General features: G+C 33.6%; 2 protein-coding genes across 2 annotated transcripts; one reads left to right on the top strand and one right to left on the bottom strand.

The window, feature by feature from the left end:
• Positions 1-4,862: 4,862 nt before the first annotated feature.
• Positions 4,863-6,287, top strand: LOC114401481 (transcription factor TCP7-like). Its single transcript, XM_028363989.1, has one exon. It carries the CDS (start codon positions 5,029-5,031, stop codon positions 5,725-5,727), a length of 699 nt encoding a protein of 232 aa, XP_028219790.1. The 5' UTR covers positions 4,863-5,028; the 3' UTR covers positions 5,728-6,287.
• Positions 6,288-14,922: 8,635 nt separating this feature from the next.
• On the bottom strand, positions 14,923-18,466 carry LOC114403043 (WAT1-related protein At3g30340-like). The gene is made up of 6 exons (XM_028365755.1): positions 18,237-18,466; positions 17,334-17,390; positions 17,046-17,162; positions 15,962-16,364; positions 15,618-15,769; positions 14,923-15,345 (listed from the first exon to the last, which is right to left on the bottom strand). The coding sequence occupies exons 1-6, from the start codon at positions 18,425-18,427 to the stop codon at positions 15,114-15,116; spliced, it is 1,152 nt and encodes a 383-aa protein (XP_028221556.1). The 5' UTR covers positions 18,428-18,466; the 3' UTR covers positions 14,923-15,113.
• Between the last annotated feature and the right edge of the window lie 4,955 nt (positions 18,467-23,421).

The raw sequence follows: 23,421 nt of genomic DNA on the forward strand, positions 1-23,421 counted from the left end.
TTCATTCTTTCACAGCTACTGCATTCTTCTTGAAACCAAACTCAATTGTTTCTTATATATTAATTGCATGTTTTTCAATATTTTTGGACAAAATAAATGTGAACTTGCCAATTATTTCATTCTTTGATATTTTTTAATTCTATGGCGGATCAGTTCAACTGTAAATCCCACGATAGGATGCATGTCAATCATCCTTTTATATTCTTCTGTTCATTTATCGCTGAAAAACTTAGTGTGCCGTGGGTTTGAATTATGTTGGATTTATTCAAACTTTACCTGTGCTCCAGCTTCTTTATTGGCTGCATATTTTATTTTTTAAAATCAGAAAAACATATTTCATTAACTTGGTACCTGAAGTACCTAATAAACAAAGTACATAATTCAAATTCCAAATGGAAGCAACAGGGTTAAGATGTATTAACATGCAGTAAGAACATCCCTACGCTTCCCACCACGACCCAACAAGAACAAAAGATTCCAAAGGCCAAATGCTTTCTCCAAACCCACAAATGCTATAAACATCCCACCCAACTATCCCTTTTCTGAATTTGTAATCTGCCTACACGTATGAGGTTATGAAAATTACCACCATATGCTGCACTTCACCCATACCTTTCGGGTTCTGCTTCCCTGTATAAATCTTTCAGCTTAACTCCTTATAACCTAATGAGACATGCTGGACTATTACTGCTCCATTGAACAAAGGAAAAATTAAAATTCGGAGTCAACGAACGTAGCCAAGACCAAACCAGAAATATAACATCCTGTACGAGACAGATTTTCTGCAGAATCCATATTGAAAACAATGTTATTCCTCTTTTTCCAAATTGTAAAGATAACTGCACTCCATATAACTTCTCAAGTGTGACTCTCCCCTGTAGACCTTCCTAAACCCAAATTCAACCGAAAATGTCTTTGGATTGAACCAGGAAGAGCAATAGCAAAGTCTACCGATAGCATTCCATCCACAATTTATGAACCACCTCACATGTTATGGAAATATGATTTAGTGTCTCACATTGTTGATGGCAAAAAGGACATACCGCTTCGGATTCTTCAACAATGATTCCATGCATTCTCAAATTATCTTTGGTAGGCAGTCTATTCCTCATTGCTCTCCAAATTAAGAATGCCACTTTCTTGGGAATCTTTAGTTTTCACACCTCCAATAAAATGGTATTGAGTTCCTCCAGTCCTTCCTCACTAAAACGAGATATGTATGCAGAATTTGTAGAATAGACACCTGAAGGTCTATACAACCAAATCCTAGCATCCAAGTTGGCTCTTTGTACCTGTACATTTTGTAACAAACTTTAGTTGTAAAATCAACTCCCTCTCCCATTCGAACATATCTCTCCTCCACTTAAACTCCCAACACCATCTAATCTCCCTCCACACCCCCACCAAATCCTCTTTAATATTGAAACAATTGGCAAAAATTCACACTTTTTTGTCCAAAAATAATGAAAAGAATGCAGTGAGAAACAAATTGAGTTTTGTTTCAAGAGAAATGCAGCAGCTATGTTAATAAATTTAATTAACAAGGCAGCGGTGCATCCTTATCTCACTATTGGAGCCAGTAAGGACTTCTATAGAACTCATTTGCACCATTGCCTTGACAAACTTCTCAGCCCAATTATCACCATTGTTGGCATTGTTATATACTGGAGGCTTAAATATAAGATCTATTTTTTTTTTTTTTGGCCCCTCAAATTTAATGTTGTTTTTTAAGTCCCACAAAATTGAAAAGTGTATTTTTAGTTCTTATGTCATAACACAGTTAATGGAGCATACATCAAAATAAAAACCTATTTGACTCTCTCTCTCCAACATAGTATAATTCTTTCTTTTGTTACAAAAACAAAAGGCTTAAATCGTGAATCCTATCTTTCTCTCCATCCTATCCCTTCAAACCCCAAATCCCCTCCACCTCCACTTTGTCTCCTCCCCGGTGAAAGTCACAGAGGAGTGTTGCCGCCGCATGGAGCCTACACTCTTCGCCCTAAGTCACACCCAATTCAAACAACCCCGAAATCCCAATCCGCAAGAACGACTTTGACGGCAGATTTGGGGATGAAGGCTAATTTCTAGCAAGGATCACGATGATTCGAGAAAGGGGAATGCGCTGCCAGTGCGGCAACGGTCTTCTATTTATTTGTTTTTATCATGATTTTGCTTGGTTTCTCTTTTAGATCTTAGGCAAGCATTGATTTGGGAGAGGGTGTTCTGTTGTTGGGTCGTGGTGACTGGTTTTTTTAGGCTTGTTGTGACTGATTTGTTTTGTGTTAAATTGTAGTAACAAGTGCAAAAGATGAAGGATAAAGAAAATTGATGTTTAGGCCATCTCCAGCTAGAGATGCTTTGTGGGTTTCTTAGCCTAAGGAACCATTTCTTCCGAGTTCTTCAGCACTGGAGCAAATTGACGTGGCACTATAGATTTCTTCAACGGACGATGCATTCTTTATATAAGGAACCATTTTTTACCTATAAAAGAAATCATTGTTTTCATAGCATCCGTACTCCCCAACCATTAACTGAATTAAGAGGGTAAAATTCGCAGAGATGAAGCAAACGAAGAAGATGAACAGTTCCAACAATAACAAATTTAACCAGTATCTATAACCTAATGAAATTTCACAAAAAAATTTGCCTTTTACCCAAACAAATCAAATCACCAATGCAATCTCAACTCAGAATAAAACACAAACCAAATTATAGAGATCTTGAAATATACACAGTTTGAAGTTGTTCAGACCAACTCCGAACATCGCTCGTTGTTCTTCAGCCCCATCAAAATTGCCTCCATCCGTGCCCTCCTCCCTGACAACCTTGACCAACACGCCACAACGTTCGAGGTGCTTCGCGTTTCTGGTGGCGGTGAGATCTTTGCGAGAAACCACTGGAGTGCGCTGTTAGGTTGAAAGTGGAGTGAGGGATGTTAATATCGTGCATGATAAGATTGTGGATTTGATATGTATCTAGTATCATGCATCATAGTGGAGAGGTTGGTTCTTGATGAAAATGACAAAGAGGAAAGTGAAGAGATGAAGGGAAAGTAAGACACTGAAAGCGTCTGTAATTTTTTTTCCTTCAAATATTAAATTAAGTAAAATAAAATATTAGCATTTATTCTTTGTTTAATTTTACACGTCAATTGCAATTACTTCTATTTTACAGTTTGCAATCAATCTTACTCATACCTATCACTTGTCATTTCCAAGGTGCGAGCAAGATTAAATTTTTTGTGAGTATTGAATTTTTACATATGAGTTCTATTGATGAAGTTTTGTACACAATTCCTTAACTTCTTACTCTATTTTTCTTGTTTTCTTTGATATGAATTCCAATCGGTATAATTACTAATATTACTACAACTATTTGCAAAATCAATGACTTACTTTATTTTTCTTGTTCTCAGTGATAGAATATGTGATTCTCGTCCGATCATGACTCAATGTGTCAAATGATTTAGTTATAGGAGTCGACCAAACATCAAAACAATATTGGACAAGGATAACACGTACAACAACGATGATGTGCCTCAAAGCGGTCAATTTTGTGAAAGAAATAGGACTCAATTGAAATCTAGGTGGAACAAAATTCACCCTCTAGTTTAAAAGTTTAATGGGTACTACAAACAAGCTGATAAACATAAGAGAAGTGGAAGTTTAGAGAAAGATGTTATGGTTGATACTCATATGATTTACTCATAGGATACTAGTAAAACATTTGAGGTTGAGCATGCTTGGTTGTTGAAAGATCAACCAAAATTCGATGCAAAGACATGTATTTCTCCTAATTGTAGGCATGCTCAACAATCATGATAAGTACTTTCAAATGAAGGTCAATACACTACATCAAAAAGGCTTATCTTCATTGTAGAAGTGCACAACTACCTTTTGTATATTGGCTTAAGGCTCACCTACTGATAATGTGGATGAATATGATTGAATTGGTGAAACCATTGCAGTGATGCTTGGAGTGATTTGTATTAGGCATCTGCACCATATTTAGTAATGAGTACTTGACCAAATAATGAAGACACTAAACGATTTATTACAAATGGGAGTGGCATGCAGATTTTCATGTAAGTTAGATTTCATTGATTGTATGCACCGAGAATGAAAAAATTGTTCAGTTGCATGAAAAAGTCAATTTTGTCGAGATGATCCTCAAGATTCAACAATCATTCTCGAAGTCATGGCATTACAAGACTTGTGGACTTGGCATGCATATTTTGGCATTGTGGGTTCAAATAATGGCATCACCATGTTAAATGGATCTAATGTGTTTGATGAAGTTTTGTTAGGATGTGTGTCTGCAGTGCAATACACAATGAATAAAACCCAATATAATATGAAATACTATTTAACAGATGACATTTATCTAGACTTTGTTACATTTGTGAAGACCATCTCAATGTTACAAAGAGAAAAGCGAAAATTATTTGCACAACGACCAAAATCAACAAGAAATGATATAGAACGAGTGTTTGAGGTGCTCTAATCTCAATTCGAAATTACACGTGGTCTGACACGTTTTTGGGATATTGTTATAATGAAAAATATCATCTATACATGCATCATATTACATAACATAATTGTTGAGAATGAACATAACACATATCAAAATAATATTGATTACGATAGTATAGGTAATAAAATATCGATATTTGAAGTATCTTTAATTACTCACTCTAATATCAAATTAACATATCTCGGTTCATGACAAATAAAAGCACCACCAACTTTAAGCATATTTGATTTTCGGAAAAAAATAGTGCATGGAGGTGAATATTTAAAATGAAGAGTAGTTATATGGTGCCAAGAATGAGAGAAATGAAAAAATGAGATGTGGAAGGTGGATAATGAAATGGTAGAGTTGGCACACTCTCTAAAGAAAGAAGAAGAGACTATCTATTTTTATCTAATGCTTTTCATGCTTACTGTGGGCCCCAGTCCCCATGTTCTTAAAAGGATTCTTCATTCATTCATTATTCTCTCACGCCGCAACACCATATAATAAAACATGTCCAACTCTCACGGAGCCACTAACGCCGTCACCACCACCAACCACTCCAACAACAACACAGTTGTCGACCACCACCAGCAACCAACCACCACCGCCCTCGCCGTCAAGAAACCGCCGTCCAAGGACCGCCACAGCAAGGTCGACGGCCGCGGCCGCCGCATTCGCATGCCGATCATCTGCGCCGCGCGCGTCTTCCAGCTCACGCGCGAGCTCGGTCATAAGTCCGACGGCCAGACCATCGAGTGGCTCCTCCGTCAGGCCGAGCCCTCCATCATCGCCGCCACCGGCACCGGCACCACTCCGGCGAGCTTCTCCACCGTCTCCGACCACAAGCCCCTCCTCCCTCCCCCCACCCCCTTCATCCTCGGCAAACGCATTCGCCCCGACGACGACAACTCCGCCAAAGACGACACCGTCTCGCTCGTCGTTCCCCCCACGCCGCCCTCCCTGTGGGCCCTCCCTCCCCGCCCCGACTTCGGCCAGGTCTGGAGCTTCGCCGCCCCCGAACTCGTGTCGGTGTCGCCGCAGAATTCCTTGTTTCACCACCACCACCACCACCACCACCAGCAGGCCGCCATGGGAGAGGCCTCGGCCGCCAGGCTCGGGAATTACCTCCCCGGCCACCTCAATTTGCTTGCCTCGTTGTCCGGCGGCGGCCACGGGAATTCCGGCCGGCGGGACGACGAGCCTCGCTGAATGAATGTCAATTGTGAAATTATGATGGATTTGATTGTGTTCTTCTTCGTGATTCGTATATAAATATGTGTTATTGTGTTTGTCGGTGGGTGGGTGACTTTGTATTTTGTCTCTGTGACTTTGTTTTTGTGTGTGGACAAGGAGAAGGACTACTGAAGAATGAAGATTCTTAGTGAAATTTTTAGGGTTAGTTTTTTTGTTTCTTTTTAATTTTTGCTAGTTTTTTGAGTGGATAAGTCCATGAATTAAGGAATTCAATTGGATTATTAGGGTTTTCCTGGTTTGGAAAACTGATTAGGTTACTTGTTAGGAGAGATAATGAATTTGTTTAGAACATTGCTGAAGGAGAGAGTATGATGGTGAGATGAATAACTAGGGATTGAGGCTTGGAAATGGGTTTCAGGACCTCGATCGATCGGTATGCAGATGCAAATGTAATGAAATAAAAAATTAATTTAATGATGTTATTGTGGAAAATGTCTCACAGAGAGTGCTTGCTTGCTCCAAGGTGAGTCAATGAATTGAAGGTTAAGCTTCTTGTTGCTTCTGTTTCACTTTCACTGTGGGTTTTGAACAACTTGACTGACTTACTTTCACTTTCCTAATTGGGTCATTAAAAGTGGTTAGTGTTCATAGCCTTAGGTTGAGTGATTGTGTGTTTGACAATCAAGTGTCACTCCCATTTTCTTGGAGTAAACTTCTTTTCAATGTTGATTGAGAATTTATGTTATTGGGCATCATTGAAGGATTGTGGTCCTTCTAAAGTGGCCGTTGGTATGGTGAACTATGCATTCTACCTTGCTTAGTTGCTCTCTCCTTCACTTTCTCGCAGTCTTAGCTGTTTCTGGGATGACTGACAGCCTGGTTCTGCAATGCAAGACCTCTGTTTCGATATTTTTATCTGAAATTCTTAGCCATTTCTTAGATTGATCAGGGTGACAATAATGTGTTTTCTAGTATGTAACTGGTTTTCCCTGGGATGTTAGTGAAGTGAATAAAGACCCATCTGTTTATTTCTCTACATCTTGTTATTCTTGTCATTTTATTTGCCTTTTCCTATCTACACATTTAATATGATTATGAACTCATTCTGCTACTATGCATTTAAATTTTCAAATTGAATGGTTTACTTGTTGCAGTATGCTTTCTGTTCTTTAATAATATATTGATTGGTAATTTGAACATTTGCTTGAAGGTAGGCTTGCTATACCACAATAATTCATTTGGGTGTTTTGAAACCTTTTATGTTTTGCTGTCATGACCAAGGTACTCTCTCCCGAGAAGATTGTACTCTTGCTTTTCAGTATTTAAAGAAAGATAAGGTTAGGGTACATCCTGTGTTCAAATCTTATAATACACGTAACTAGGAAGATCTAACCTACTACGTGGTATGGTTACCATTTTTGACGTTTCATACTTGGTTAAAATAAAATTAAAATCTTTTGTGGTGCATCTGATTCATTAAACATAGCATACTAGTCAATCTGGGTCTTCGAGGTGGTATTAAAACTCAACATTGGCTGACATGTGTTGTATCATACAACTTGTATGATTATTGTATCTTATTAATGACTAATTTAAACTGGTCGCTATGTCATTGGCTTTTGCTGCCTCTCCCTTTGAAACAAGCATGTGCCCCGGTCCCCCTTTTTCCCTTTCTCTCTCCATCTTATCCTCCCAACACCAAAGCACACACTATGCTGAATAGCTGTGGAAAGAAAGAAAGGATCTTCTGAATCATTGATCTTCTGACTAACATAAACAGTTGGTTGTGTATTGTATTTCAATTTTCAATATTCCCCCAATTAGGTTTCACTTGCAAGGTGTATGGCATGTTTGAGGCATAACTTGAGGGAAATTGGAGAAAGCTAAGATAGGTTTGATTATGTCTTCTTGGCAAGAAAATGAGAGGTTTAATTGTGTCCGAGAAAGAATTTCATTTCAATAGAAATTTTAGAAAGTGTTTGTGAAAATGATACTAATTGTTTTGTTTTATGGGTCCAGCTGAGCTGTGAATATTTGATTTGTTACCCCAATGGTGATGGTGTGTGAAGGGGAAACCAGAAGGATGATGAGTATAACCAAAACCCACCCATTTTTATTTATTTATTAATTTTGTACTTTTTTGCACATGGATTATTGGTGGGGTATTTAAATTTGCGATGCTGACAGGTTTTTAAATTATTGCTAAACACAATACAGAAGGGGCAGGTTCCAATAATTGACGGGTCCCTGAGATTATACGACGTGCCGTGAAACTAGTACTAGTAAGAAACAGCATATTATGATTTGGGTGATATTTAAATTTCAAAGTTCAAAACTTCTTTAGAATGATAATTAATGGGTATTAGTCCTTGATAGAGAATTAAAGGGATTTATAATTTTTAATGTTATCAATGCATTTTACTGGAAATTTTAACAAGTTTAAGGATATTACTCCTTTAGAAGTTAATGCACGAAATACTTTTTAACTAAAAATTGTGATAATATATTGGTATTGCCGTCTTGTTGAATATAATTATATTTCAATAAATAATTTTTACTTTAAATTCTTCAACCACTGTCTTAAAAATAATAGATAAAAAGCTAAAGGGATTTGACGTACTGGAAGCATGTTTGGTCCGCAAGACTAGAGAGCCAGAAGTTTTCTTGCTACAGTTTTTTTTAGTACAAAAAAATAGATAAAAAATTATTTAATAAAAAAAATTATTTATTGGTTTTTTAATTATTCAAATTGAAGGATAGATGTGTCTTTTATGTATCTACTAACTTTAGAATCATTTGTTTCCTAAACTAGAACCTGTTCAAGTTCTTTTTTTGTAGGGCATAAAACTTGGGCTAGTTAGATTGGGCCGCATAATGTGTTAAAAAGTTTGGGGTGTTGCTAGGTGTACCCAGCATTATTGCTGGTGCACCCAGCACTTAAGGTAAAATAACGAAAATATCTTTGATCGGTAAGTCATTTAAGTTGATCTGTAAGAAATTTATGGATAAACTTGATCTGTAAGCCTTTTACGGATCAACTCAAGTTAATCCGTAAGGTTTCTATGGATCAAGTTGATCCGTTTGTTCCGTAAAAGGCTTACAGATCAAGTTGATCCGTAAGCCTTTTACGAATCAACTTGATCCATAAGCCTTTTATGGAACAATACGGATCAACTTGATTCGTAGAAGCCTTACGGATCAAGTTGATCCGTATGCTTAATATCAACATACGGATCAACTTGATCTGTATCAACCTTACGGATCAATTTGATCTGTACGATTTACAGACTACCCTCACATACACCCATCACAAATACGAAAAAAGTATAAAAGTAATTTTGGTATTTTAAAAAAATGCTGGATGCATCAACAATAATATTGGATGCACCTAGCAATACCCAGAAGTTTGTCCGTGGCATCAAAATTGCAACTGCACAATGTCACTCATTGGTGTCTGTCTACCTTTGGTTTTTGCATGATTCTGATGTGATACTTTTTAGAGTGACAGAGAGCACAAGAGTTTAAATTGATTAAAAATGCTTCAAATAGATCCTCTCAAGGATAGATGGTAGTTGTGCACACCGCATTTTTTCATATAAATTAATTAACCGGAAAATGCTTAACAGTACAAATTCGTGTGTTACGAAGACTGCTATAAAGGTGAACCACCTTTGATTTTCATCAAAAGATCTATTTTCGCACCATTTTTTTATATGCAAAAAGAAAAGGTTGAAAAAAGAAGAGCAGTAATGGATCTCATATGTACAAATCTTCTATCATGTGCAAAATAGAGGGTGAAAATATATCTTCATTCCAGTAAAAAAAATTTAATTTTATAAGTGTATTTAGAACCTGCATAAAATAAAATTTGAGAGTGACCCATGTGAATAATAATGAATATTCTATCCTTTGTTTGGTAAAGAAGAAATAGGAAGAAGAGGGAGATAATATAGTTTGTTTTGTAGAATATTAATATATCAGAGTAAAAATAATTTTAAAATTTATAGGACTTATTGCATTATTTTTTATCCTTTTCTACTTGATATTATTTCTTACTTATTTCTCTCTCTTCACCATCTCTTATATATTTTTCTTCAATCAACCATTTTTATTTTATTTTATTTTTCACCTATTTTACTCATCCATTTCATTTTTCTCCCATTTAACAAACATGGCACAGAGCAAAAAAGTAATATTCTTCCATTTTAGGGGGCAAGGACGAATCCAAGAGAGAGCAGACAGGGTCTTGAATGAAACTTCTCGTGTATATACATATATTTTTTAGTTAATTTAAAATTGTATAAAATTAATTGTGTATGTTGTTAATATAATAATGGTTAAGGTTATAGTTAGTGTAAAATTAATTGTGTTAATTGTTATTATAGTAACAATTAAGATTATTATTATTATCATTATCATTTATTTAAAATAAAAACAAGCTTCAATTTTATGTATAAAAATAATAAGTGTTTTATAAAAATTGTTATTTGTTAGAAATTAAACATTTATACAAAAAGGAATAAAAAAAAATTAGCCCCTTACAATAGATTTTGGATCCGTCCCTAGTAAGGGGTAGAATTAGACACACCCCTACATCAAGAGAAAGTGCAGAAAATTTTGAATTCCCCGTAGGCCTCATAGGAAGATTAATCATGCCAAACTGATTCATGATCTTCAGCTACTTCTCACTTAATTTTTTTTATAATGTCGTATTTAACGTTCTCTGTGTTGAGTTTTATGTACACATGTTTTAAGAAATCTTTTATCTTCAAAAATTTATTTTGTATGTAATAATATATTTTGCTCATTTTGTATAATGACCGATCATTATTGAGCATTCATGTCTGGTTTCTTATTGTTATTTGATCAACAAACATGTATCTAATATAAATTTTTAAGAAAATTGCTCTATACATAAGTTATATAAAAAAATCGTACAAAATCGGGCAATCCGTGCAAACGCATGAGTAATAAACTAGTTATTTAATAAAGTGTAATTTTTTATGTATACATTAAAATGTGATTAAGACGGTAGTTTAATTTTGATATATTTTTAGCGAAAAAAAACTCTACTATTAATTAATTAAATTCTATTATATACTTTATTGTCGACTTTTTACTGGTTCATATTCTATGATAATTTACACTTTAATATTTCACTCAATATCCTTGTTAATCATGAGCCTTTCTTAAGTCGTCATTCTTCTTAAAACTTCGACAATATGCTCTCACTGCTTTTAGTAGTAACGATTAATCCTCATAAATTATTATGAGACTTTTTAACATGTTTTATTCTTATTCATACATTTTCTAAAAGATTTTCTAAAAGCTTACTCATCTTATAATTATTTTAAACCACCAAATATATTTAACTATGAAATTCTTAAGTGATAAACTATCAAAAAATAAATGTATCCTATTGATATAGATAATATCAATTAATTTCTTTAAATTATCATTAACTCGACAATTCATATCTGCATACACTCTAAATTCCTTTCCTAATATGATATTTTCGTGTTGTTACCATTTACATATGATTTTAAAAATAAATATTACAAAATTCACGATTTCTAGTGATACAATTATCGGGATTGATTGATAATATAAAAAAAAGTTGTATACTTTTAGTGTTAAACAATTTAAAAGTTGATATATATTATGTATTTGACGGTGAAGAATCATTTAGCAATATTAAAAAGCACACTTAGTAAGAAGTTGAAAATTGTTATAATCTTTTTATGTAGCTTGAACTGAAATTAATTAGAAGGCAATATCATCTTTATATTGTTATATGTTATATTATAGATTATTCATATTTCTATACCAAAAAAACATATTGATTCTAATGCAAGACTTCAAAAAGCAATTGAAGAACTAACTTCACTGATTTATTCTATTTGATGTATTGAGAAGTGCAAGAAAATTTCACTACACAGATTAGAAAAGAAGATTATACTTCAAAAACAGATTGAGAAGTTATAATACCTCATATGTTTACTTAACCAATTGAACTAAACTCTTTCACTACACTTTATTTGTTGATTCAATCCCACTCAATTTTATTTTTAGTGGTAATTCTGGTTTTCCTTTTATCATAACTAATTCCTAATTAATTAAATTCATGCAACCGCCTTTTTACTACTACCATCAATGTCAACGTCAGCAGGAACAATCTTAGTCCAGAACCAATGTGCCTTCCATATTCTATTCATTTCTTCGATTGGAACATTCTTGGTCTCTGGTAAAAGCATTGCAATGAAGATGGTTATGATCACCACAAAGCCAGCGAATAAGAAGAAGAGACCAAACTTGAGGTGACAAGGCATGGTAAGGAAGATTTGAGCTATGAAAAATGTGAAGAACATGTTCATTGCCACATTGATTTAAGTCTAGGCTATATATGTCTTTTTTCTATTATATTTATAACTTAATATTACATGAATATAGTTATGAGGTAAAAAGAAAATGTAATAAATATAAGTATCATGGTAAACACACATTTATACTTGCCTTGATTTTAATTAAAATTATAAATGAAATAATTAACTTTTCCACTCCTTAGTCGTCACCTCATATTTTAATTTATTTCAAAATTTTAAAATAATTATTTTTTACATTAAAAAAAGTGAATATAACTGTATTTGTAAAAGTAGAAAGTAATTAATATATTAATAATTTTTATAAATATTTAATGAGAAAAATTATAATAAATTAATTTGTATATCTTATTTTTTTTAATTAATACATTTAACTCAGTGCAATACTTATATATATAGTTATTTATTTTATCAATTTTTTTTTAAAAAAACATAACAGTTTAGGTGGAAAATTAAAATTTTCAAAGATTGGTATGCCAGATGTCTTTAGGTGACAACTTTCTTATGATATTAGCATGTGTTAAAAAAACTTACAAATATATAGTTACTTGTCATATCATTTATGAGTGAGATCTAAATAGAGTTTACATAATTAAATATGTTATTAAAACAATTTACCTTCCAATAAGGATAAAAAAAATCCAATAAGCAACTAATTTTATCTAAAGTTGATAAACTCAGTGCATTAACACCAAATCCAAATAGAAGCTCCTAAGTTTAGACCTTGTAAATTTTTTATAGTGATCTATCAGTTTTTGAAACCTTTCACTAATCCAACCTTATATAATGTGACATCATTGTATAATATCTAAATATTTAGATAATAAAAAAACAATAAGAGAACAAAGAAATAAAGCTTAACATATAATTGTTTACAAAGATGGCAAGATGAGCTATTAATTGTTGCTACACAGGAGAGTGAAAGACATTTTGAAGGAAAGGTCACTACCTTTGTGTTAGTCACCTGTTCTAAGGTCTTTTGTTTGGTTATGACCTTGTTATTACTAGAGGAATGACTTTCATGGAACCTTTTTTTTTATTATTAAGTTCTTCCCAATTGTATACATACAAATGAAAGATGAATAAGTCACGAGAGTCAATATTGCATATTGGATAATGTACTTTTTACGTTGTTTATCTCTTCCTTTTACCTTGTGGGTGTAGATTGCCTATTTCTTTTCTTCTACTACAACCAAAATGCTTGGACGCAAGTCCTCAATGTTTTTAGGCAACTTGTTTTTACTTGCTGTTATCAATGTTGAAATGCTTATCATAGGCCGTTTGTTGCTTGGTATTGGTGTGGGGTATTGCAACTAGGTAAATACTGATATATAAGCATAATTTTTATCTTTTAAAGTTTATATGTTTGAATAAATAAAAGGTATTCAAGTCTTTTTTTTTAACTTGAAATTGAAATTTTGAGAAGGGTCCGTTTGGAGTAATTGTGAGTTTTTAGTTTTTGAATTTTAAATGTAGTTTTTAAAATAAAATGTGTTTAGTAAAAATAGAATTGAAATGATTTTTAAATTATCTTTAAAATATTTTTACATTTATTTTCAAATTAAATTGGTGTTGCATTTTTTGAATGCCGGCCTTTAACTTCAAAGCGAAACTTTGCAAATAAACCAGGCCTTATTTTCTTCCTGTGCAGCTTGTCGGAAACATGCTACAAACTTTTACTAGTGAGAGAATATCTAGAACAGACTAAAGACCTTATTTTCTAGAAGCATTCCTAATATACAGAAAGTTTCTACATTTTTTCAAAATAATAATAAAGAATTATATTATAAAATGTCGGCGGCTGATACGTATATATGGTCATGATGTGATGCTCTTGTAATCAATCAAATGAAGCATATATCCAAAATCCACTTCTTAAGAAAGACCCTTTACGCGTTATAGAAAGCATAAGTGTTAATACTGCAAGAAATTTGGACATGTGGAAAAGAATTGCGGCAACAAAAATATCCATCAAGCAAATGCCATTGAAGAACATGATCATGAGTAGCACCTTTTCTATGCTACCCAAGATTCTAGTGATAAAATTGGTGGAAACTAGTACTTTAGATAGCGGTTGCAGCAAAATTACAAGGCTAAAGATGGGAGCATCTTTGAGGATATTGATGACTCCATCATTGGAAATGGTGTATCTCTCTTTTTCCCGCCATGTCTTAGGCATGTGATTGGGTAATTGCACTTGTTTATAATCTGTGTTAGTTTATAGACAAGATAATGTTACTATGGACAACATGTCATTTATGTTCTTAATAATATTGTCACTAGTATACGAATTAGTTGTGTCCTTCTGGTTCAGATGATACAAATGAATGTGATCGATATTCAATTTTTGGGATGTCTTATAACTTCAATACGAAACATTGATATTAAGGCAGGCCACACTTTTTGATTGGCAAATGAATGTGATTTCTTTTTATTGACAAATGTTACTTGTTAGTAGGAGCTAGGGATTAAACCTATGACTTATCTCTCTTCTTTTTTTTCCTTTGACCACCAAATCAATCTCAATCTTATATGTCTGAATCAAACTTAAAGATAAGAATTTTGTGTTTCTAGTCAAACCCGACTCATTTATAGTTATACTCCGTATAGTTTTGGAAAGTTGCATAACCATGCATTTAGATTTATTAGAGCTCAACGCCTGTTCTTTGTTTTCTACAAATGATGATAGAGTAGAAATTGAGATTCTAATTTTCTACTCAACAAATGGATTTCGTAGTGCAAATATTGTTGCACTTGCAGGTTATTTTTAAGCAAATTAAAGATGTCTACACAAAAATCCATCAATCATGTATTCAATTCACAGTACGGAAACCATTAATATTATGGATATTCATATAATATCTCTCCCTGTGAGATTGGAACTCATGTTTTGCATGTGCATATCAAGTTATCAACTAGTACATTACATGATATAGGTAGATAAAAACTTTGTAATTAAGAAATTGACATGCACTGCTTGACATGTGTAATTGACAAATTAGTCCTGAAACTAAAACTTTATCAACTTTTAGTTACTGTAATAGCTAACTGCTTCACTTGTAATTCAGAGAATCCTTGTTCCCCATTTGGCCTTAGCTTTGAAGGTACATTAGGACTGGCCCCCAAATTATTCTTACTTTCTTCATCTTCTTGACTTTCTTGAGTACCCTTCACGGCACTTTGTTCTTCCTCTTTACTTTTACCCCAAAGTAGAATATACGTGCCAGAAATAACCAAGACTGATCCTGCAATACTGCTCATTGCAGATGGGAATCCATCAGCGGTAATGCAATTTAAAAAGGTGGGGGAAAAATAACAAAATAGTTTTACACTCAGTGTAAAATAAGACTATACGTATAAATAATTTTATAATATTATCTGATTAGAAATTACCGTTTATAATAAATTTATTGATTTTTATAAAATTATCTTAAAAGTCATATTAATGGTAATTTGTGATTGGATGATAATATAAAATTATCATACCATTATCATTAAACTCAAATTAAAATAACTAAAATCAACCTTCCAAGATAAATTTCCTCATGTAATATAGAGAAATCAAGCACAGCCACGAACATTTGTAGAAGAGGGGTAAATGCTGAAGTAAATACTGGACCCCTTTGTTTCACACACCATGACATTGCCACATAGCACAAGCCTGAACCTACCAGCCCCTATGTCCACACACACACAAAGCAAAAGCTGAATGCAAAATTTTGTAAAGATAATTCAGGCTTGTTGAATTAATCTTGCATAATATATGCTAATAAATATTCAGATTTGAACTATAGTATAATTTGAAAAGAAACTTTCACAAACATATCTAAATGATAAATTTTGCGATGAAGGATATATTATATACTCACAGCATATACAACAGTCATTATCTCTAACTTCCCTTTGAGAATCCACTTGGCATTACTTCTATCGATGACCAAAGTTAATATTGCTGATTGAATGGCGGCAAAAGAGGACAAAATGGCAGTGCTAGAGTATTGACATGGATACTTTTTGCTAATCCTTGCTTGCATTAGAAACCATGAAGACCACAAGAGGCATCCTGCAGTTAGAAGCAGTGAACCTATGATCCATTTCTTTAACTTGGAGGCTGGTGATGTTATTGTGCCTTTGTCTGCTAAGTGCTCTGGTTGTTGTTTGATTAAGGGCACTCCTTTATAAAGGATCAACATCAAAGCTCCACCAATACACACAAAAGTTCCCAACACCTTTGCCTTAGCACTCAGATTTTTCATGTTCACCTTCTCTATCCTAACAATTTAAAGTTTTAATCTATATAAGAGTAATATAAACAAATTGCTTCATAAAATTGCCACAAGACGTTTTTTCGGTTTTTAATTTTTTAATTTGTTTAAATTATATTTATTTATTTTTGTTAGAATAACAATCTTGTCCCTATAAAATACCTTATTTTTCATTTTAGTTTTTTTTAATGATTATATTTTTTCCATTTTAATTAATTGATGTTGTCAAGTAACATCACAACTTAAACAGAGAATCTTTTAACTTGTCATATTATCAACAGATTTGATAGAGTAATCGTATGTATTTTATTTTGTAAGTTATATTTTTAAATTTTCATCTAGTTAAAATAAAATGAGAGAATAAAAATTTAGTTTATAAAAAATTTACATGTGTATATTCTTTCAAACTAAGAACATGACAAGTTAATAAATTGTCTATGATGTTTATAGAATAAATATTTTTAAATTTTTTTTGACGGGACTGAGAAAAACTTTAAAGAACTGAAACTAAAATAGGATCTTTTATAGGACTAAATTGTTATTTAAGTTATTTTTCTTCTTTTCATTCAACCCTATTTATTTATATATATTTTGATTGTCATGAATTTTAAATTTAAATTATCAACTTGAACCCTAGCGTAATTATATTTCTTAATTAAGCAATAAGCAATATCTATGTTTGACTTACCCCAGTGGCAGCGCCATAATAAAGGTGAATACAGGTACCATATTTAGGAAAGCACATGCGAACGTGGCAGATGTATATTCTAGTCCAATAAGATACAGACATTGAGTGAGTGTTACCCTGAAATACATCAAATAAATTCACATTAATTAAACAAAAGGTGCTACAGTTGTTTTTAAAAAGTAGCAATGAATTAGTATATATATTAAGAAAGAAAATATTAAATAACTTGTTACCAATATTTCTTTTCAATTAAAGTTAGCAATGTATTTATAATTATAGAGTACCTACCCCACAAGAGCACTTAGGAAAAGCAGACATATTATGTGGCCCTCCAGCTTCCTTTTCCTGTAAAGTATAATTAAAAAATGACCATCTAATATCTTTTCTACATTCTAGAGATACTAAAATATAATTTCGTCACGAACAAAAAATTTAGATAAATTCGAAATAAATATCCTATAAAATAAAAAGATAAAAGAAATTAAATTATTTATGTATAAATTAAAATAAGATTAATTGATCTTTGAGTTCTCATACGTACTTTTATCAAATTTTTAATTAGATAATTAAATTTTTTAATTGAGTCCCTAGACTTTTATAATTATCAAGTTTTTTGCAAAGTTAAACAAATGTTATAAGCTTCTAAAAGGATATTTGAGTTGAATTGAGCTATAGAGATTCAAACTCAACAAAAATCTCTTACAATTGACTAAATTGTACCTACAACACACTACAAAAATATTATTCCATGATCTTTACCTCTAATTAGGTATTTATGATTAATTTTTCATAACGAAAATCAAACGGAAGAATTCAATTGAAAAAAAAGAAAAGAAAAGTACAGAAACCCAGTAAAAAAAAGAAGAAGTTCATATGCCTAATTGAAAATCTAGGGAAAGATCGAAATCAGTAGAATAATTAAACCTTAGAATAACTTAAACATCTGAATTTTTTTCAGTAGCTTTTACATTTAAATTTTTCGTAAACATCAATAAGCTTATGAACACTCTTTAGTATAAGATGGGAATCAAATACTTAATTTAATTGAAAAGGCCTCATAAATTTAAAGTTAATTTGAATTAGACCAAAAGTAACTTTCATTTAGAATGCGGAAGGAGACCATTTTTACATGATAAGCATAGTAGCTAAAGGGACATAATTAAATTAAGAATACAGTGAAGTAGACAGTACCTTTCATAGAAACAAGCAATAGGTGTCAAGAAAATGGCTGAAATTGCTTGTCGATAGGTTAGGATGGTCAAGTAGTCCACTCCTTCATTAAGAACCTTCTTCAGAAATATATTGACAAAAGCCAGAGCTAAGTTAACTATAATCATCACCAAAGCTGGCTTCCACACTTGATGGAACTTCAACAACGTCATGATTTTTTTTTCTCTCTCTTAATTTCAGTTTATTGTTTATTTAGCTGTGGAAGAATGCTATACGATGCATGATATGTTCTTCAATATATATAGAGAAATTAAGCCCCAAGAAGAGAGGAACAAAATAAATAAAAGTGATGATATATTCCATCCCAATATTTGTTTCATTTTTATTTCCTTGGTGGGAATTTACGAAATAGCATACGATATTCGTTGTCGTCATTGATTGACCTCAGCTTGACAATTGGGATTTTACGTTCACTCGATCACGTCTACTCATTGTTGGAATGTACTGTACTATGAATGGTTCAACAGTCTTTTAGCTTTTGGGCTTAAACGTTAAAACTAATACAGAAACCTTTATACTAAACAACAATAACAACAACAACAACGCTTTATCCCACTAGGTGGGGTCGGCTACATGGATCAACTTCCGCCATAATGTTCTATCAAGTACCATACTTCTATCCAAACCATTAATTTCGAGATCCTTTTTTATAACCTCTCTTATAGTCTTTTTGGGTCTTCCTCTGCCTCGAATTATTTGTCTTCTCTCCATCTGGTCTACTCTCCTCACTACAGAGTCTACCGGTCTTCTCTCTACATGCCCAAACCACCTAAGTCTATTTTCCACCATCTTCTCTACAATAGGCGCTACTCCAACCCTCTCTCTAATAGCTTCGTTTCTAATTTTATCCTGTCGAGTCTTACCACACATCCACCGCAACATCCTCATCTCCGCTACACCTACTTTATTCTCATGTTGGCTCTTGACCGCCCAACATTCTGTTCCGTACAAAATCGTCGGTCTTACCGCAGTCCGATAAAACTTTCCCTTTAGCTTGATCGGTACCTTTGCATCACATAACACCCCCGATGCTTTTCTCCATTTCATCCATCCTGCTTGAATGCGATGATTCACATCCCCTTCAATTTCCCCATCATCCTGTATTACAGACCCAAGATATTTAAATCGTGTGACTTGAGGGATAATATGGTCTCCTATTTTCACCTCTGAGTTAGAAACCCTCCTTCTTTTGTTGAACTTACATTCCATATACTCCGATTTGCTTCTGCTTAGGCGAAAGCCATGTGTTTCTAGAGCTCGTCTCCAAGTTTCCAACCTCTCATTCAACTCCTCCCTCGACTCTCCAAGGAGGACTATGTCATCTGCAAAAAACATGCATCTCGGCGCTATCTCTTGGATTTGTTCCGTGAGGACATCCAGAATTAAGGTAAAAAGGTAGGGGCTAAGGATTGACCCTTGATGTAAACCAATTGTGATGGGAAAATCGTCTGACTCTCCACCCTGTGTCCTAACACTAGTCGATACCCTATCATACATATCTTGGATAGCTCGAATATATGCAACCCTAACCCCTTTCTTCTCTAGAGCTTTCCACAAAATCTCTCTAGGCACTGTATCATACGCTTTCTCCAAGTCAATAAAAATCAAGTGCAAGTCTTGTTGGGCCATGCGATATTGCTCCATCACCCGCCGTAATAAATAAATCGCTTCCATGGTCGACCTTCCCGGCATGAAACCAAATTGATTCTCAGTAACTTGAGTCTCCTTTCTTAATCTCCGTTCGATCACTCTTTCCCATAATTTCATGGTATGACTCATGAGCTTGATTCCCCTATAATTTGCACAATTTTGTATATCCCCCTTGTTCTTATAGATTGGCACTAACGTGCTTCTCCTCCATTCCTCCGGCATGTGTTTTGACCTCATAATTTCGTTAAAGAGTTCGGTGAGCCACTCAAGACCTCTATCTCCAAGAGTTTTCCACACTTCAATAGGTATGTTGTCTGGCCCCACCGCCTTACCATTACTCATTCTTTTCAACGCTTCCTTTACTTCCTGTTTCTGAATCCGACGATAGTACTTATAGTTCCGGTCCTCTTCTCTTGTGTCTAGACTGCTAGAGTCATATCCATATCCATCATTAAATAAGCTGTGGAAATACATCTTCCACCTTTCCTTGATATCTTTTTCATGCACTAAGACTTTGCCTTCTTCATCCTTAACACACTTTACTTGATCCAAATCTCTAATCTTCCTCTCTCTACCCTTAGCAAGCCTATATATAGATCTTTCTCCGTCCCTGGTTCCTAGAGCTTGGTATAGTCCGTCAAAAGCTTGGGCTCTTGCCTCACTCACCGCCTTTTTGGTTTCATTTCTAGCTATCTTATACTTATCCCAAGTTTCAGAATTTCTACACCTAGACCACTCCTTGAAACACTCCTTTTTTACTCTAACTTTGCTCTGAACATTTTCATTCCACCACCATGATTCTTTACCCCTAGGTCCAAAACCTCTAGATTCACCCAGCGTCTCTTTAGCCACTTTAATAATCTCTTGGGACATCTTGTTCCACATATCATTTGCACTTTCTTGTGATTGTCCACACCAACCCTCCCATATCTTTTGTTGGAAGATTCCTTGTTTCTCACCCTTCAAGTGCCACCATTTGATCCTTGGTGCTACCAGAGGACTTCTTCTCTTTGCCCTATCTCTAATTCTTACATCCATAACCAAAACTCTATGTTGGGTAGTCAAGCTCTCTCCCGGGATAACTTTACAGTTCAAGCAATACTTCCTATCAGACTTCCTGATAAGGAAGAAATCTATCTGAGAACATGTCCATCCACTTTTGTAAGTGATAAGATGTTCCTCTCTTTTCTTAAACCATGTATTGGCTATAGAAAGATCCAAAGCCTCCGAAAACTCCAAGATGGATTTACCCTCCCCATTCATCTCCCCTAGGCCAAAACCCCCATGCACCCCCTCAAAACCTCTAGCCACGCTACCTACATGTCCATTGAGATCCCCTCCTAGGAAAACTTTCTCTCCTTGGGGTATATCCTGAAGTACCCCTTCTAGATCCTCCCAAAATTTTACCTTAAAGTGTTCTGCTAACCCAACCTGAGGTGCGTACCCACTAATAACATTAAAGGTGTCCTGTCCCACTACCAATTTTAAGACTATGATATGATCTCCTACTCTTCTTACATCCACGACATCCTTCTTCCACTCCTTGTCCACAATAACCCCTACCCCATTTCTTGATCTGATTTTTCCCGTATACCACAGCTTAAATCCCGAGTTGTCTAATTCTTTCGCTTTTTCACCTGTCCACTTAGTTTCTTGTAGGCACATAAAATTGATCTTCCTCCTCACCATAACATCCACTATTTCCATAGATTTTCCAGTAAGTGTGCCTATATTCCATGTACCAAAGCGAATCCTCCTGTCATGAACTAGCTTGTTTACCCACACCCGTTCACGAAAATGTGGGAACCCTTGCTTACTTTTCACTACATCCGGGCGGCGATGCAGCGGCCCTTGCTCTTTTGACACTGTACTCGAGCCATACAGCGCGTTGCTTCCGGACAACGACCTAACATTCACATTATTACGTAATTGATCCATGTCATAGAGATTCGACAAAGTTTAACGTTGGCTGTCGAAAGCCTAACAAAACCCTCTCCTTTTATCCGGACTTGGGACCGGCTAAGAATAGCAAAGCTACCCTAGGCAGGATTAGAAATCTTTATAAAAATGAGAAAATATTTTATACTGTAGCAATGCAATTTTTATTTTTTTTACACTAATCACAAACTATCTAATTCGGAGGGCTTTTAGTCCTGCATTTCAAAAAAATGAAAAACAAAAACTATTGAATTCGGATTTCCTATTTTCATCAAATTGTCGCGTTCAACATTCAGCTGATTGTAACCAATATTAAATATAGATTGAATCATTCATAACTTATCTCGATAAATCTTATTTAAAATATTGATATCCATTCAATGGTTCTAATTCATTGGTGCGTGAATACAAAGAATCTATTTTCCAAACTAGTATCATGTTCTCCTAAAAAAAAAAAAAACTAGTATCATGTATGGCATGATAGCTACCTTATGATGTCACAAATTAAAAAAATGACAACTATCTTACAAATTATACCAACAGCGATTTTTTATTGATTAAAATTATTTTATACTATATGATCACTAAATCCAACTAAAATTCAATTTTTCTTATTAAGAAAATATATGGGCCCAAGAATTTTATTTTCAGCAGGAGTCTCCTCTACCAACTGTATGGTCTAATCTTCTTCGGCATACTCAAGACAAGGGTTAGGAGCCCTTACCACTCTCACCAACTTGAATCGGTGAAATCTGATTTTAAACTACTTGACATATATGATACTAATTACATGAACCGATTTATTTTATTATATATCTAGATTGTAATCCATATGTGATACAAATTTGTTTATATATACATACTAAACATAACTTTAATTAGTAAGATGCATATATTTTGTCTTGAAAAAGGATTAATTGCATTTTTTTAATTTAAAAATGCACTGATCTCCTACAATAAGATGAAATGTTTTATAATTTATTTCATTTTAAGTCATTTTTTACAGTATTTCATTTTAAGTCCGAATAAACCTCTTCTATCCAAACTTATTATGGATGATTTGATATTTAAAAATCTTCCTTATTTAAAGGAATGAAGGCAACAAGAGTTAAATTCTAAACTAAACAATGAATTAATTGATCGTCTCAAAAACTTAACTTATAAGTCACATAAATAATTTACACATACATGTTTTATTTTATTTTAAATCTTTGGACTCATAGAGAAAATAAATATTATTTTAGAAATAATATGCACATATGTGTGTGTTTGAATAATCTACAGGTGTTTTATTTTATTTTTAAATCTTTCAACTCAAAGAGAAAAAAAGTACATGCCCACAGTGTAATTTTTTTTTAATAATAGTGAAATTGTTTATTTTAAAATATATTATAAAGTATAAAATATGCCTTAATTTAAGTTTGGTGCTTCTTTTATTTTACAACTTAATTATACATAATGTTATGATTTGTATATTGTGTTAAAAAGTGACCCAATCTTATCCTACATATTTTGGTTCTTGATCAGATTGGATTTCGGATAAAAAAATAAAATGATT

The sequence above is a fragment of the Glycine soja genome, chromosome 20 (genome assembly GCF_004193775.1).
Source record: "Glycine soja cultivar W05 chromosome 20, ASM419377v2, whole genome shotgun sequence".
In the NCBI taxonomy this organism is placed as follows: Eukaryota; Viridiplantae; Streptophyta; class Magnoliopsida; order Fabales; family Fabaceae; genus Glycine; species Glycine soja.